Source organism: Neophocaena asiaeorientalis, unplaced genomic scaffold (genome assembly GCF_003031525.2).
Source record: "Neophocaena asiaeorientalis asiaeorientalis breed wild unplaced genomic scaffold, Neophocaena_asiaeorientalis_V1.1 scaffold135, whole genome shotgun sequence".
Classification (NCBI taxonomy): domain Eukaryota; kingdom Metazoa; phylum Chordata; class Mammalia; order Artiodactyla; family Phocoenidae; genus Neophocaena; species Neophocaena asiaeorientalis.
This window is the reverse complement of record NW_020175190.1, coordinates 816,074-833,738: the sequence shown is the minus strand read 5'-3', so window position 1 is coordinate 833,738 and position 17,665 is coordinate 816,074. Positions and strand designations below refer to the sequence as shown.

At 36.1% G+C, this 17,665-nt stretch overlaps 1 protein-coding gene across 3 annotated transcripts in view; it reads left to right on the top strand.

Annotated features, from left to right (window-relative positions):
• Positions 1-17,665, top strand: part of RAVER2 (ribonucleoprotein, PTB binding 2) — a 104,071-nt gene that overhangs the window by 67,485 nt on the left and 18,921 nt on the right. For all 3 annotated transcript variants that reach the window (XM_024764752.1, XM_024764751.1, XM_024764750.1), the window contains 2 exons: positions 3,720-3,831; positions 5,586-5,722. In XM_024764752.1, coding sequence (XP_024620520.1) covers positions 3,720-3,831; positions 5,586-5,722 — 249 coding nt within the window. The remainder of the gene's footprint in view (positions 1-3,719; positions 3,832-5,585; positions 5,723-17,665) is intronic.

Here is a 17,665-nt window from a genome sequence, read left to right as displayed (position 1 = left end):
TTTTTTTGTAGTACGCGAGCCTCTCACTGTTGTGGCCTCTCCCGTTACGGAGCACAGGCTCCGGACGCGCAGGCTCAGTGGCCATGGCTCACGGGCCTGGCCGCTCCATGGTATGTGGGATCTTCCCGGACTGGGGCACGAACCCGTGTCCCCTGCATTGGCAGGCGGACTCTCAACCACTGTGCCACCAGGGAAGCCCTGCTCTAATCTTTATTATTTCTTTTCTTCTGCTAATTTTGGGCTTGGTTTGTTCTTCTTTTGCTAGTAACTTGAGGTGTAAAGTTAGATTGTTTCTTTGAGATCTTTCTTTTTTCTTCATGTAGACATTTATTGCTATAAACTTCCCTTTTAAGCTGCTTTTTCTGCAGCCCATAAGTTTTGGTATGTTGTGTTTCCATTTTCATTTGTCTCAAGATACTTTCTGATGTCTCTTTTGATTTCTTCTTTGACTTCTTTGTTATTCAAGAGTGTGTTATTTAATTTCTACATATCTGTGAATTTTCCAATTTTCCTCTTAGTATCGATTCCTGGTTTCATACCATTATAGTCAGAACAATCCTTGATATGATTTCAGTACTGTTAAATTTGTTAAGACTTGTTTTGTGGCCCTACATATGATCTTCTTTTTTTTTTTAGCTTCTGTTTTTGATGTCATCTCCAAGAAATGATCAACAAATCCAGTGTTATGAATCTTTTCACTAAGCTTTTCTTTTAAGACTTTTATAGTTTTAGCTCTTACAACTAAGACTTTGATCCATTTTGAGTTCATTTTTGTATGTGGTATTAGGTAAGGATCCACTTCATTCTTTTATGTGGATATCCAGAATTCCCATCATTTTTTGTTGAAAAGACTGCCTATCCCCATTGTACAGTTTTGACACTTATTGAAAATTATTTAACTGTATATGCAGTAATTTGTTTCTGGGCTCTCTATCCTATTCTGTTGGTCTTTATGTTTGTCTTTATGCCAGTACCATACTGTTGAGACTACTGTAGCTGTGTAGTAAGCTTGAAAATTAGAAAGTATGAGCCTTCCATTATTGTTCATCTTTTTCAATATTGTTTTGACTGTTTGGGGTTCCTTGATATTTCATATCAATTTTAGGATGGAGTTTTCTATTTCTGCCCAAAAAAGTTAGAATTTTGATAGAGATTATATTGAATTTGTAGATCTTTGGTTAGTATTGACATTTAACAATATTAAATCTTCCAATACATGAACATGGGATGTCTTTTCATTTATTTATGTCTTTAGTTTCTTTCAGCAATGTTTTGTAGGTTTAAGTGTACAAGTATTTCTCCTCCTTGGTTCAGTTAATTCCTAATTACTTTAATCTTTTTGATGCTATTGTAAGTGGAAATTTAAAAAAATTTTCCTTTTGGATTGTTCATTATTAGTGTATAGAAACACAACTGATTTTTGCATGTTGATTTTATGTCCTGCGACTTTGCTAAATTCTTTTATTAGTTCTAACATTTTGTGCGTGTGTGTGTTTGTAATCTTTAGGATTTTCATGTCACCTGCAAAGAGAATTAATTTTACTTCCTCCTTTTCAGTTTGAAAGCTTTTTATTTTTATTTTTCCTGCCTAATTGCTCTGGCTAGAACTTCCAATACTATATCGAACAGACGTTGTGAAAGCAGGTATATTTGCTTTTTCTTGATCTTAGAACAAGATCACCATGGAGTATAATGTTGGCTTTTTGTTATGTTAGGGTAGTTTCCTTCTATTAGTTGTTTGTTGAAAGTGTTTAATTTTAATCATGAAAGTGTGTTGAATTTTGTCAAATGCTTTTTTTGCATTAATTGAGAAGATCATGCATTTCTTCCTTCAGTCTGTTAGTGGGGTATATTACATTGAATGATTTTTGTATGTTGAATCATTCTTGCATTCTAGGAAGAAATCCCACTTGGTTATGGTGTATACTCCTTTTAATAATGTGCCAAGTTTGGTTTGCTAGTATTTTGTTGATGATTTTTGCATCAATATTTATAAGGGATATTGTTTTGTAGTTTTCTTGTAGTGTCTTTCTGGCTTTGGTACCAGTGTAATACTGGTCTCATAGAATGAGTTAGGAGGCGTTCTGTCTTCAATTTTGTGGAAGGGTTTGAGAAGGGTTGATGTTAAGTCCTTGTAGAACTTGGTAGAATTCTCCAGTGAAGCCATTTGGTCCATGACTTTTCTTTGTTGAGAGACTCTGTATTTATTTATTTATTTAATTTTTGAGTTTTTAAAGTGATTCTCATGCATAGCTAGAGCTGAGAATCCCTGCTATGGATATAATCTGATTACTTTAGCAGTTTGAGTACTTTAGAAACAAAATCAGAAACTTCTTTGCTGGCTACCTTTCCTTTACTCAATCACTGGATTTTCTCTAGGATTCTGTCGCTTCTCATGCTATATGCTTTCCTTTGGCATATATCTTACGGTTTCAGCTCCCATTTGTAACCTTATGGTTCCATCTTAGACTTCTCTTGAACTATCTTATCTACTAGACTGAATTTCTTAAGGATAGTACCCCTGTCTTACCCATTTTAGATTACCAATGCTTACCACAATGGCTAGAGCATAGTAAGTATTCAGTATACACATATGAATGAATGAATACATCTTCATCTGTGATTTACGTATCACAAGCAAATGTGGACTTTTGGGGTGGCTTATGAAGATGTACGAAACAGCTTCCTCTGTCTAAATACAATAATATTGGCCAGATAAGGAACAAATGTAAGGAGCTTTGGCTCTCAAATATAGAAAGAAGCTCTTGAGATTATGCTTTCTTCATTCTTTTCAGGGAACAAAATAAAAATTAATTTAAAAGAAAACATAGCTACTAGCATTAACCAACCTGAATTGTGTCTTATTTTAAAATCTTTACCATCCTAGAGTGAAAAGTAAAAATTCTGGCAGAATAATATGAAATATACTGAAGAATCAGCCCATGATTTCGTCTCATTTTTCTGTTAAAGAAATACTAGAACCCTTACACCTAGTTATATAAAAATATACTGATATCAGGACTTCCCTGGTAGATTCTTAAGGAATCCGCCTGCCAGTGCAGGAGACATGGGTTTGAGCCCTGGTCCGGGAAGATCCCACATGCCACAACTAGAGAAAGCCTGCGTGCAGCAACGAAGACCCAATGCAGCAAAAAATAAATAAGTTTAAGTATATATATGTACTGATATCATATATTTTCAATAAATATGAATTTCTAGGGTTATCATCTAAATGTTGAATTGGATTTTATTAAATCCATTTATTTTATTTGGTATTATTTTTAATACCAGAGATAAATAAACTTTGCCTTTGTCATATGGCTGTGGCCAAATATTAAGTAAATATCTTAATAAGTAAACGTTGATGATAGTATTTCTGAAGATAAGGTATGGGATTTGTTTCTTCTCGTGAACATGAATTCTCTCCTGGTTCAAATGAGAAGGTTGTACAAGATGGCCTTTAGTTCTCTTTCAGTTCTAAAGTTCTGTGGTCCTAGAAAAGCTTTTTAAAACTAATTGGAAAAATAGTAGGTGAAATGTGACCATTTAATCAGTATCCAGAAATATTTCACAAATTTATAGCTTCAAACATCAGGTTTCACAAATTTTTATCATACTAGACCAGATTTATTGAAGAACAAGTATTTCTCTACTCTTCCTGCATTTTTATTTTCTTGTACCTCTTATTAAGCACCCACTCTCTTGTTTTTGATAAATAGGCTGCCTCTAAGAATCAGACTTCACTCTTGGGAGAACCACCGAAAGAAATTCGGCTCAGTAAAAATCCATACTTGAACTTAGCAAGTGTGTTGCCCAGTGTGTGCTTATCATGTAAGTAAGAGCTCAGTATTAGTATTTTGGAGTTTTTAAAATTATTATTATTGTTTTTTAATTAATTTATTTTATTTATTTTTGGCTGCATCGGGTCTTCCGTTGCTGCGCGGGGGGCTTTCTCTAGGTGCGGCAAGCGGGGGCTACTCTTCGCTGTGGTGCGCGGGCTTCTCATTGCGGTGGCTTCTCTTGTTGCGGAGCACGGGCTCCAGGCGCGTGGGCTTCCATAGTTGTAGGTAGCTCGCTAGCTCAATAGCTGTGGCTTGTGTGCTCTAGAGTCAGTAGTTGTGGCGCATGGGCTTAGTTGCTCTGCAGCATGTGGGATCTTTCCGGACCAGGGCTTGAACCTGTGTCCCCTGCATTGGCAGGCGGATTCTTAACCACTGCGCCACCAGGGAAGCCCAGTATTTTGGAGTTTTATTGAAAACTTTTCATAATGAGTTTTACTTTAATTTTTAACTTAATGGAAGCAAATAATGCGTATTAACCAGTTAAACCCCGTGTTATGACCCTAGTCCATAGATTGAAAGAATAACTAAATTAAAGCTTTTAAAATGCATTCTATTTTATTTAAGGAAAACATCTTTTATAATATGTTATTAAGCATATAATCAATTTATTGAATTTTATGGAATCATGATTGAAAATAATTGGATTAAGGAATTATTTGACAATACTATAATTCTTTACAATATATATAGAATCATATTTCTAAAATATGAAGTTTAAACCTCTATGGAATCTAATATAGCCGGAGTATTTGCCAAATCCCCCCCTAATATGTTAGTTACTAATAATTGGCAGAAGTGGAATTCTCATTTACTCTTTTAGAGGCCCTCCTCAAGCCTTCAATTAGTAAATTAAAACTATTAATTCAAATATAGTTTTAAGAGAAAATCACAAATGTGGTGTGCTCTAGGCACTAAGATATTCACTATAACATTGGTTTTCAATAGTGAAACATTGGAAAGTGCCTTAATGGTCATCAATAGGGGAATGGTTAAATAGTTTGTCATAAAATGGAATATATAATTGAGGGGAGTGCTATGTGTACTAATATGAAATGATCTCTAAAGCAAATGGTTAAGTGGAAGAAGCAAATGTGTGCATAGAATGATTCCATTTATGTTTATTTAAAGCTATGTATTCTTATATGCGTGTATTTGAATGTGTAAATGCATAAAGTAAATCTGAGAAAATTAATTCTAAACTGTTACATCTGGGAAAAAGAATAGAACTGAATGAAAAGAGGTGAAAGATAAATTTTGTTTTTAGTATATATCCTTTGTATTTTATGAAGTATCCTCTTGAACCAAAACATTAATTTGTAATTAATTAATTAATTTGTAATTAAACATTAAAAACATTTTTAAAGCCAGAAAAAAGTTTAATGTGCTTCTGGTATGCCTACTGTATTTTTATCTGATCTAAAAACTGATGGTTACAACTATTGCATAAATAAGAACGGTTAATTTACATTTCGTATGCCTTATTTCAGAGATTAGACATATGCTTTTTAAATGTTTCCATCAAGATCATTTACCCATAGGGCAGGCTTCCATTTTCATTGTTTTAAACAAGTGAGACAATATCACATACTATATATTTTTCCCTCAGGAATAATAAATGTAGATATTTACTGGCAAACTAAAATTTGTGTTCTATTTGAGAATATGCTGAATTAACGGGTTTTGTACTCTGTAATTTATGATAAAACCAGCCAACTGAAATATATGTATTGATTTTGCCTTAAGCCCCTGCAAGTAAAATCACTCTACAGAAGACTGGAATTGCAAGCAACATTCTGGATGCAATCTCTCAGGGAAATGAGTCGCAACACACGTTGGAGAAGTGCATTGCTTACTCTCAACCTTTTGGTGATTATGCACAGGTACATGAATCTCAGGTTTGGATGATATATAGAAAAATTGCTTCAACTATACACTGAGTTCACTGGATATGAAAATGTGATCCTTGTAATATCATAAGGAATTAAAATTGCACTGATCTATACAATATTTCTTGCTTGCCATTTGGAATTTTAGGACATGTTCAGAAGATTGCTAAGTATGATTTTGCCTAGATGTTTACATTGCATTGTTTACACCAGTGGTGAGCAAATGACAGAGCAAATCCAGCCCACAACCTGTTTTGTAAATAAAGTTTTACTGGGATACAGCCACATCCATTTATTTGCATGTTGTCTATGGTGCGTTGTGCTACAACGGCAGAGTTGAGTAGTTACAACAGGTACTGTGTGGCCCACAGGATCAGATGTTTACTCTCTGGCTCTTTACAGAAAAATTCTGCTGACATCTGGTTTACACCAGTGTAGACTTGACTAAGAAGCCCAAGGAAATGCCTCTGTTCTTCCCCACCGCTTGTGTATGTAGAGACATGATCATAACTAGCACTATTATGCTAACTCTTAAAACAATCAGTCAATCAATAACATTAAAAGTATTACATTCAGGGCTTCCCTGGTGGTGCAGTGGTTGAGAGTCCGCCTGGCGATGCAGGGGACACGGGTTCGTGCCCCGGTCCGGGAGGATCCCACATGCCACGGAGCGGCTGGGCCCGTGAGCCATGGCCGCTGAGCCTGCGCGTCCAGAGCCTGTGCTCCGCAACAGGAGAGGCCACAACAGTGAGAGGCCCGCGTACCGCAAAAAAAAAAAAAAAAGTATTACATTCAAAAGGCACACTTTGTCATTACTTAAATATGTCCATTTCGCTTTGGCCTTTTCTCCTTCAGCTTATTCTTAGTGGCTTAAGCTAAGAGTGTATATCATGTTAGTAGTATATGATTATGTAATCATGAGAGTCTTATAATTAACAATTCTGATTCTTATTTCTCAGAGCAGTCACCTTCTCAGCTCTTTCCTGTCTGGGGGAGCAATACCTCCACTTTGCTCTTCTTAGAGCAGCTGTGTTGGCTTCACCTGTCTCTAATAAACTTAGAAAAGAAAACCTATGCAAATTCACTTAGAACAATTGATGCCTGATTATGCTTTTATGATGGGATACTAGAAACCCAGGTCAAATGGATTCTGTAGAAATGGTAAAGCTGGATATAATGAAGTCTCTTACATACCTGTGGAAAAGATGGAGAAATATGAATTGGGAGATGATGCAATTAGATAGCAACATACCTATATTTAAGGAACAGTAATCATGAATTGATGCAATTTGGAAGGCATTCTCTTCTGTGTTTCATAAAACTCCATCATTGTTCCCTTATTTGTTAACATTTTAAGTAATGACTTAGATGAGAACATTAATTATATGCTGATTATATTTACAGGTGACAAAAGGCAAAGAAGTTATCAGAGATGTGTAAAATCATTTATGAATAATTTATAGTTGTGAAAATTAGAAACAACCTAAATTTCCAACAATCTATAAGACTGAATAAACAAATTATGTCATATTTTTATCAGGAAATATAATGCAGATATTAAAAATCATGTAAAACAATGTGTAAACACATGGTAAATTTTCATAATCTATTTTTAATCTCAAAAATTTATAAAATATAGTCATGTGCAATTCTACTTTTTTGGGTTTTTTTTTTACAAGGGACAAAATTTACTTTCATAAACAAGAGGAAGCACAATAAATTTTTTAAAATACTTAAATGTGTGATTTAAGCTTTAAAAGTTATTTTTATACTTTTTCATTTTTGAAATTTGTGTTGCTTTTCTCACTAGCCGTTTTGCTTGTTAGGTTACTGTGTTTTATTATATACTTATATCCATAGAAAGACCTTTCCCATTTACTCATGGAGAAATTCTGTGATAAAGATGCCTTTGCATTGCCAGCCTTCCTCCTGCCTCTTCACTTGCTTAACCAGAGAAATTGTGCAGGTGTGCATCCTCCCTTGATTCAGTGTCTCCTTGGACATTCCCTGCTGTTTCCTCATGCTTGTTCATGTTGTTTTCTCTCCTTACGTTCTTTCATCCTTATAACCTAAACTTAATTAAATGTTACCAATTGAATAACTAGTAAAAGTTGGTCATACTTTAGGAATTCCTTATGTTTCCACTGTTAGAATGCAGGAAAAGGTCCAAGGAAAAGAAACCAAGGTTTGTTTTCAACATGTACTATATGCTTTATAATATAAACATTTGATCTTTTTAGCAATCTTGTGATATCTAAATGACCACTTCCATAATACAAGTGGAAAAGCATAAGGGGTAAATAAACTTTCAATTTTATGCAGTTAGTAAAGGATTTCGCTGATTCCAAAATCCACATTCTTTTCATTATACCATGGAGAAATTTCTTCAGGCATGAAAGTAGTGTCTTATAGAAACTGTTTGGTTGTTTGCTTTGTACTAGCAACTGTGCATGAGGATTAGGAGAGATGGCTATGTCAAAATATAGATGATATAATACTCTTTATTTCTAATAAAACTATCACATTTAAAAATCCTAATTGGCGGGATTCCCTGGTGGCGCAGTGGTTGAGAGTCCACCTGCCGATGCAGGGGACACAGGTTCGTGCCCCGGTCTGAGGGGATCCCACATGCTGCGGAGCAGCTGGGTCCACGAGCCATGGCCGCTGAGCTCGTGCGTCTGGAGCCTGTGCTCTGCAACGGGAGAGGCCACAGCAGTGAGAGGCCCGCGTAGGGCAAAAAAAAAAATCCTAATTGGCATTCTAGTATTGGTGAAGCTACTTGTATCAGATTATCCCTCCTGCAGATAACGGTTATTAAAATTGTATCAAATATGAAACAAAAACATTTGAAGACCCTGAAGAATGACCAAAAGCAGGCAGAAACTGAAGGGGAGCCAGTCCTTAAAAGAGGGAAACTGCATTGGATGAGATTTATGTTTCTGTGGCTTTTTGCCTAACACAATCCCACCCCACTGCCAGCCTATGCAGAAAGATGCAGTCTTACCAGCTGTTGGAATCAGAGGACAGAGTTCAGGACTGTTAGCAAGGCTGGAAAATAAGGGGGAAATCTCAGAAAAATCTTTGTGTAAACTCAGCCCAAATACACTTGACTGACTTTTGAACTTTGTGTGAGGGGACTCCAGGGGACCTGGTGGCAAACAACAGATGGAAGGCTAAAGAACCATGAAGAGATTCAGTTCCTTTCCAGCACAGAGGAGGTAGTTTGGAGTTTGAGTTCATAAAAGTTGACTCCTTCTCAGCAAAGATCAACAACCTTCAGAGGAAGGTTATACAATCCGTAGCATCTATGAATATATCATCCACAATGTTCAGTAAACAAAAATAATTAGAAAGTTGAAAAAACAAGAAAATGTGACCCACAATTAAGGGGATAAGCAATTAATAGAAACTGACCCCAAGATGAACCCGATGTTGGTATTAGCAGACAAAGACTTAAAACAACTATTATAAACAGGACTTAGAGGAAATAAAGTAAAAATGAACAGATGGGAAATTTCAGGAAGAAATACAAACTTAAAAAAAAAGCTCTAGAACTGAAAAGTACAGTATCCACCAAACAAAATACACTGGATGGGCTTAGTAGAAGTTTGGAGAAAGCAGGAAAAAAGGTTCAATTAATGTAAAGACAAGTCAAAAGAAATAATTCAGTCTGAAGAACAGAGAGAAAGAGGTTGAAAACCAATAAACAGATCCTCAGGGACCTACGGGACAATATAAAGCAGTCTAAAATAAGTGTAATTGAGTCCCAGAAAGAGAGGAGAAAGATAATTGGGCATAAAATATTTGAAAAAATAATGATAAAGCATTCCCCATGTTTGCTTTAAAAACCTTACAGATTTAACAGAGTCAGAGAACTCCCCTGCAAAGCAGGATAAGTAAAAAACAAAATATGTTGGCACACCAGTTAATATGCTGAAAACCAAAGTTATAGAGAAATTATCTTGAAAGCCATCAGATAAAAATAATGCCTCTTATCTCAAGCCAGTTTCTCAACTTTGGCACTGTTGACATTCTGGGCTGGATAATTCCTGGTTTCAGTGGGGCTGTACTCTACCTTGTAGGATGTTTAGCAGCATCCTTGTCCTCCACCCACTAGGTTGCCCCTCACTGAGTATAATTGTGATTAAACAACTGGTAACTATGTGGGTAAATTAAAAAGACTATATATTTTCTCTCTTCTTAATTGATTTATTAAAGTTAATTAAAAACAAAATTGTAACATTGCATGGTGCGGCTTGTAATGTGTGTAGATATAACACATTTGACAACAATAGTACAAAGGACAGTATGAGGTGAATGAAATTGTTTGTGGGGTAATTACATTTTACCTGAAGTAGAAAAATATTAACTCTTGAGTAGACTGTGATAAGTTATGGAATGTATATTGTAATCCATAGAGCAACCATTAAAGAATTCAGAAATTATAGCTAAAATGTCAACAGTTTAATTACAATGGAATTCTAAGAACATTTGATTAAACCAAAAAAAAAAATGTCAGGAAAGGAAAAACACTAATTAGGATGAATAGAAAGCAAATAGATAAGTAGTAAACCTTGATTGAATGATAATGATAGTTAAGTGAAAATTGACTACATCCTCCAATTAAAACAAAGAGATTGTCAGAACAGGCAAGAATGTACACTTCTACCACTTCTATTCAACAACATATACTTGGAGGTTTTAGTCAATGAAACAAGGTTTAAAAAAAGGTATGAAATAGGAAAGTAAAAGTAAAAGTGTCTCTCTTTGCATATGACATGCCTGTTTACATGAAAAATCCTTAAGAATCTAAAAAGCAACCACTAAATAAGTAAACTTTGCAAGGTCACAAGATAGAAGGGCAATATACAAAAATGAATTGTATTTCTACGTACTAGCAGCAACAGTTGGAAAATAAAGTTGAAAAAAAATTTCCATTTATAGTAGCACCAAACGTGAAATACATAGTAATAAATTAAGAGAAGATGTGTAAAAACTCTACAATGATAACTATAAAACAATGCTGAGAGAAATTAAAGAAGATGCCTATGAATGGAGTGCTATACCATGCTCATGAATTGGAAGACTTAGTATTGGTATGATGTCAGCTCTTCTCCTCAAATTGATCTATAGATTCAGTGCAATCTCAACCAATTTCTCAGCAGCCTTTTTCTAAAATAGAAATTGAAAAGCTGATTTTTAAAATTTATATTGAAATGCAGCGGAATTACTCTACCCAAAACAATCTTTACACAGAAGAACAAAACTGGAGGACTTCTGCATGACTTCAAGATTTATTATAAAGTCATAGTAATCAAGACAGTGTGGTGTTGGCATAATGATAGACAAATGGATCAGTAGAATAAAATAGACCCATACTTAAATGGTAAATTGATTTTGGACACAAATTTTAAAACAGTCCAATAGGTAAAAAATACAGACATTGTTGGAACAACTGATTATCCGTATTGGAAAACATAAACCCTGACTCTTGCCTCACACTCTAAATTTAATTTGCAATGTATCAGAGGCCTGCATGGAAAATCCAAGCCATAGATAACATCAACCAAAATGGCATAATAAGAACCTTCAAACAGTGTCTCCTCCATAAAGGCATCAATAATGCAGGCAGGAATGATCAGAATAAACTTTTACGGAACTCTGGATATTAGCTAAAGGCATGAAGCAACCAGGGGAGTATTTAGTCAAGAAAAATGTCTGAATATTGGTAAACACAGCTAGCTTTATGGTCTTTTAGCCAATCCAATTCCTGTTTTCCTGTCTCTTTCCAACAGCCCATAATCATAGTAAAAAACCAGGAAGCTGGTATCCACCAGAGTGGGCAAGAAAGGGTTGGAGCTCCACAAAGCCTCTTTCCCAGAGAACTATTATTTGACCGCTCTGCTGGTTCCCAGGAAGGACCCCACTTGCAAGGCTATTTTCATTTGACCTGACTCAGAGCTTGACCTCAGGGGAGTTTGTTGAAAACATTTAGAGGAAATTTTTTAACTTTATGGCTGCCTGAGGTGCTAGATGATATTTGGGGCAAAAAAAAAATAGGCTAACCCAAAAGCGTTAAAGGAAACGTTGGGGTATTAGATATCCCCAGGGCCTTTGAAAATCTCTGACATGTCCTGGGAATCTTACCAGGCCATGCACACATGTATGACTGTGCACGTGCTTGGGAAGAACCCAAAAAGGCCCGAAGCTGTCACTTGCAGAAGTGAAGGCTAAGGCAGAGTTGTCAGCTGCTTGGCTGAGTGGTGTTGAAGGCTTGGCCCAACACACACATGGCAAAGTCTCGGAGACTTATTGGTTCCAGGTGTTAAGTGAATCATTAGGTGACCACTGAGCTAATGGAGTAGTCTTCAGTTACCACTCACAACAAAGGATACACCCTTTACATAATTACTTCAGAAAAGTCACTAAACAACCAGCAATAACAAATTTTGAAGGGGGAGTACAAACGGATTTCCAGAGTTGCCACATTATATCATTTTTCAACAAAAAATCATGAGACATGCAAAGAAATAAACAGTGGGAAAAACAACCAGTAGAAACTGTTTCTAAGGAAGCCCAAACATTGGACTTATTAGACAAAGGTTTAAATCACCTATTGTAAATATGTTCAAAGAATGGAAGAAAACCACATCTAAAGAACTAAAAGAAAGTGTGAGAACAGTGTCTCACCAAATAGAAAATATCAATATGGCAACAGGACTTATAAAAAAGGACCAAATAGAAATTCTGGATTTGAAAAGTGTAATAATTGAAATGAAAAATTCACTAGGGCAGAGTAGCAGATTTGAATAGGCAGAAGAAATAACCAACAGATTTGGACGATAGGTCAATCGAGATTATCCAGTCTGAAGAATAGAAAGAATGAAGAAAAGTGAACCATAACATAAGTGTTGAGGAGGATGGAGAGAAATTAGTACCCTCCTACACTGCTAGGGGTGAGGGGAGTGTGAAACGGTGCAGCTGCTTTGGAAAACACTTTGGCAGTTCCTCAAAATGTTAAGCACAGAGTTACCATATGACCTAGGGCATGAACCTTAGAGAACGGACACATATGTCTACATATAAACCAGTACTGTACATGAATCTTCATAACAGCGTATTTATAACAGCCAAAAAGAGAAACAACCCAAATGTCCGTCAGTTGGTGAATGAATAAACAAAGTGTGGTAAGTCCGTACAATGGAGTATTACTCATCCATAAAGGAATGGAGTACTTATCTTTGTCACAACATGGATGAGCCTTGAAAGCATTACGCTGCATGAAATGAGCCAGATACAGAAGGCCACATATGATGCCATTTCTATGAAATCTCCAGAATAGGCAAATCCTTAGAGAAAGTAAACAGATACTGGTTACCGTGGGGGCCAGGAGAGGTGGGAGTTGGGGGGTGTCTTCTGGAGTGATAAAAAATACTCTGGAATTAGATCGTGGTGATGGTTGCACAACCCTGTGAACATCAACAAATATTGAACTCTAATTTTAAAACATAAGCCTTAACTGTACTAAATAGAGGATAGCATTTCCAGTCGTCGATTTAGAGATCTTAAAATTATCTAATGATATACAAGCGAGTTAAATCAATGATTCCAGATCTAGTTCTTTAAAAAAAATTTTTTTTTATTAGCTGCACTGCACAGCTGTGGGATCTTAGTGTCCTGACCAGGGATGGAACTCATGCCCCCTGCAGTGGAAGCACAGAGCCCTAACCACTGAACTGCCAGGGAAGTTCCCAGATCTGGTTCTAGTTAGGAGCCAGTTTCAAATGGGCTACTCCTCCCGTTTCCCTGGTTGATTATAATAATTAGTGAGAATTGCCATTGAGCTGCAGTTATTTATTTTCTCAACAACTGCGTCTCTCAAATGTTTGAACTGTTGTTGAGAAAAGTTAAATCAGAAATAGATGCAGCTGTTTAAAATTTTGCTGTGCAGTCTTCACAGTGATAACAGCATATATAATCCTGTTAGTTTGAAAGTACAAGTGGAGTTTGAAAAGTCAGGTTCTGAGGTGGAGATAAATAGGTGCATCTAAATAGGCCATACGGTTGGAAGAAGCCCACCTTAAGGGAGAAGCCTTTGAGCCAATTAAATATTTTTTAAACACCTAAATCTAACATCTTACTACAATCTACGAAAAACAAGACATTCCTCCCTATTAATAATGTAGGTAAAATAGATAAAATTTCTCTTAAGTAACTTCTGTTTGACAGAGACATTAGTTCTAATAACATAAAGAATAATGTGAGAACTATTTTAGCTATTTCATATCTTTTTAAGTCGTGGTTTTGGGTTTTCATTTGACACTTGCCGTTAATGGGTAGCTGGCATGCCCTGCATTAGGGATGGCACTGTCTACTTGCGTGTTGTACTCTTCTGTTGCCCTTGGTTACAGGGATCTTTCCTGCCGGGAAGCTGACTACTTGTTCCAGGGAATCAACCACAAAATGTATGATGAGATGGTATGATGAGGGAAGAGGAAACAAAAAAAATGAACAGAAAGGCCCGGCAATGCTTTGTGCTTTCATACAGCGCCTGATGCTGCCACCTAGTGGGCAAATAATGCAGAGAGACTTGCCAGAAAGAGTTTTGTGTGGTCTGTGATAGATCAGAATCTTGTGACAAGCACTAGCTATATGAAATATTTTTTAAAACCCAGACTACTTTAACCAGTAACTATGGAACCACAGATTATGTTAGCTCTAGATAGTAACTTGGGAAGTACATTAAAAAATGATTTTTGCTAAAAACTAGAATTAAGGAAAGCAAATTGTGGAAATGTATTTAAAGTTACCATCATTACTTTAAAATCTTTGTTTAGAAACCAAATCAGTCTTTTCAAATTAGTCTTTTAAGTGTTTGAAAAAATCTACAAAAGAATAGTGTACAGTATGAAAAAATCTGAAGAGAGTTTTGAATTGCTATTCTGACATGTTTAATGTTTCAAGGGATTTTAATGTGTGTTGATTTTTAAAAAATGATTATTAAACATACTTAAATCTAAGATATATAATTTGTACAACTTGATATACTCAAACTGGGTAGGTGATGATCAAATTTTACGTTTTTAAAATGTAGTACAATACCTTTTGGAGGATCAGTCTTTAAATTGAAAGTTAAGACTTAAAATTATTCATATGAAGAAAGGCAAGTAGCTGAGAGGCAAAAATTAACATGAAAATTGAAAACATCTATGCATATATATAAAAGAAAGACATTTTATTGTTAGTTTTATTTTTAATGTCACAAAATGAAGCATGTTGGTTTTAAAACATTTTTTTAACAACTGGGGAATAAAAGAAAAATTGTATTCTTTAAATAAAATTTTAGAAATGAACTGTGTTTAATGCAGAAGAGATAGTCAAATTAATTCTTATTTCTTTAGGTATGAAGTCTAAAAGCTAGATTTGAAACTATAAGAAGGGATATTAGGGGTTTGATTCAGATTTTAGATGAACTAGTAAGTTGGTCATTTCAGGTTTTCCATCCTATCTAACTCCACTCGAGACAAGACTTAGGAAGGATAAAGTGGGGCTAAAGGTGAAGGTGACACTGAGGAGTCCTATATAGAGGCAGAATTTTCTGAAAACCAATTTGATTTTGTATTTAGGAAGTTACATGCCAAGTGGTGACATTTCTTTTAGAAGAGCATTAATGGTGAAGGAATATCTTTAATTAGCACTGGTAGTAGATGAGCCTAATCAAATTCACAATCAACATTAACATATCCCAAAGGAATCTCCCTGAGGAATATTCAAGATTCCATTTTCTCAAATTCTTATGAGCACTTTTAAAATAAGCCTTCAATTCAGTTATTGAAGTGAGCTTAAAAAAATTTTTTTTTGGCTTTCATAGCAGAATTTATATGCATTTTATTTATTTATTTATTTATTTTAACATCTTTATTGGGGTATAATTGCTTTACAATGGTGTGTTAGTTTCTGCTTTATAACAAAGTGAATCAGTTATACATATACATATGTTCCCATATCTCTTCCCTCTTGCGTCTCCCTCCCTCCCACCCTCCCTATCCCACCCCTCCATGCGGTCACAAAGCACCAAGCCGATATCCCTGTGCCATGCGGCTGCTTCCCACTAGCTATCTACCTTACGTTTCTTAGTGTATATATGTCCATGCCTCTCTCTCGCCCTGTCACAGCTCACCCTTCCTGAGCTTAAAAATTGAGCTTAAGATACATTGTAAATTTTAAACTTTGGCCATCACATGGAAATAAAAGTTAGTCTACATTTGCATGAAGATAAAAAGATGTGCTTTAGTAAAAGGAAGAAAATGGGATTTCTTTTTTAATCCAAAAATAAAATAGCAGGTGCATAGTTACAGAATGGGTTTCATAGTCAATATGTGCAAATTTTGGATTTTGAAAAATAAGGCGGGGCTTCCCTGGTGGTGCAGTGGTTAAGAATCTGCCTACCAATGCAGGGGACACACGTTCAAGCCCTGGTTCGGGAAGATCCCACATGCTGCGGAGCAGCTAAGCCCGTGCGCCATAACTACTAAGCCTGCGCTCTAGAGCCCGCGAGCCACAACTACTGAGCCTGCGAGCCACAACTACTGAAGCCCGTGCACCTAGAGCCCATGCTCTGCAACAAGAGGAGCCACCTCAATGAGAAGCCTGTGCACAACGAAGAGTAGCCCCTGCTCACCACAACTAGAGAAAGTCCGTGTGCAGCACAGAAGACTCAATGCAGCCAAAAATAAAATAAATAAATTTATTTTAAAAAATTAAAAAGAAAAGGCAAATTAGAATAATGACAAGAATACTAAAGTGAGAAAAATTGGGTTGGATTCATAGCCCTACTATTACATAGCCTGTGATTTTAGCCAAGTCACATAAGTTTTCTGAGCTTTTGTTTTCTCATCTCTTCAGTGGAGGTAATAATTCCTTCCCCGCCTACGGCACAGGTCAATGATTCAGTGTAGGACATCATCAAATTACATGTTATCAATTCTTACCTCTCCAAACGTACTATGGTTTGGCTATTTCGTTGATCTGATTTCTACCTGAATACTAGACATGCAAAACTAGGGTATTATAACTTCTCTCAGTGTCTTTCCTTTCTTTATTCTCTTCAAAGCATAAGTGCCTGTTGAAATTGTTCTTTTCAGATTTTCAAAGTATACCACTCTGTTCTTTCTCATCTGTAAATTCCCCGTAAATTTTAACCAAAATTTTGAATCACGTAATCTGTGTGTTTGCCCACATGCGTATATCTAACAGCATGGACAAGTTCGGTGGCCTCCTGGAGAGACCTTCCAATGCCTGTCTCCTTTGTTGCCACATTTTTTTATGAAGCTGCTTACTAATCTACAAATTCCAAGATCAAACATATCATTCCCTGTTTATAATTAATCAGGCATTAGCCTGGCATTCCAGCCCCTCCACGATTGAGGCCTGCTTGCCTTTCCAACCCCATTTGCCACTATTCTCTTCCATGGACCAGCCACGGTGTCCCATCACAGGCCCATGATTTCCTGCCATCTGCCTTTGTCAGGCATTTACTTTCTCCTAAAAGGGTCATTCCATGTCTCCTCCTGTCCATATTTGGCCTCACCTCCAAATCTTAACTCAGGTGCCATGTCATCCATGAAACCTTTTCCTATATCTCTCAAACCCTCCACTCCCATTTTCCCTTCTCTGAAAAAGCTTTAGCACTTCACCTCTATTTCTCTTTTATATGGTGGCATTCTCCTTTAGAATGCTATTTTGTGCTTTTCTTACTTCCCCTCCTAGGATGTGAGAACTTGGAGGGCACAGTCCAAGTTTCATTCATCTAGGTAACCCCATAGCAGAGCCCAGTGCCCTCAATAGTTAGTCTATGAAAGAATAGATATTTATATCCTGCAAATATTAAATAGAAGGAAAAGTACTTGCTTGCTTTATACCTTTCCCACTTCTGTG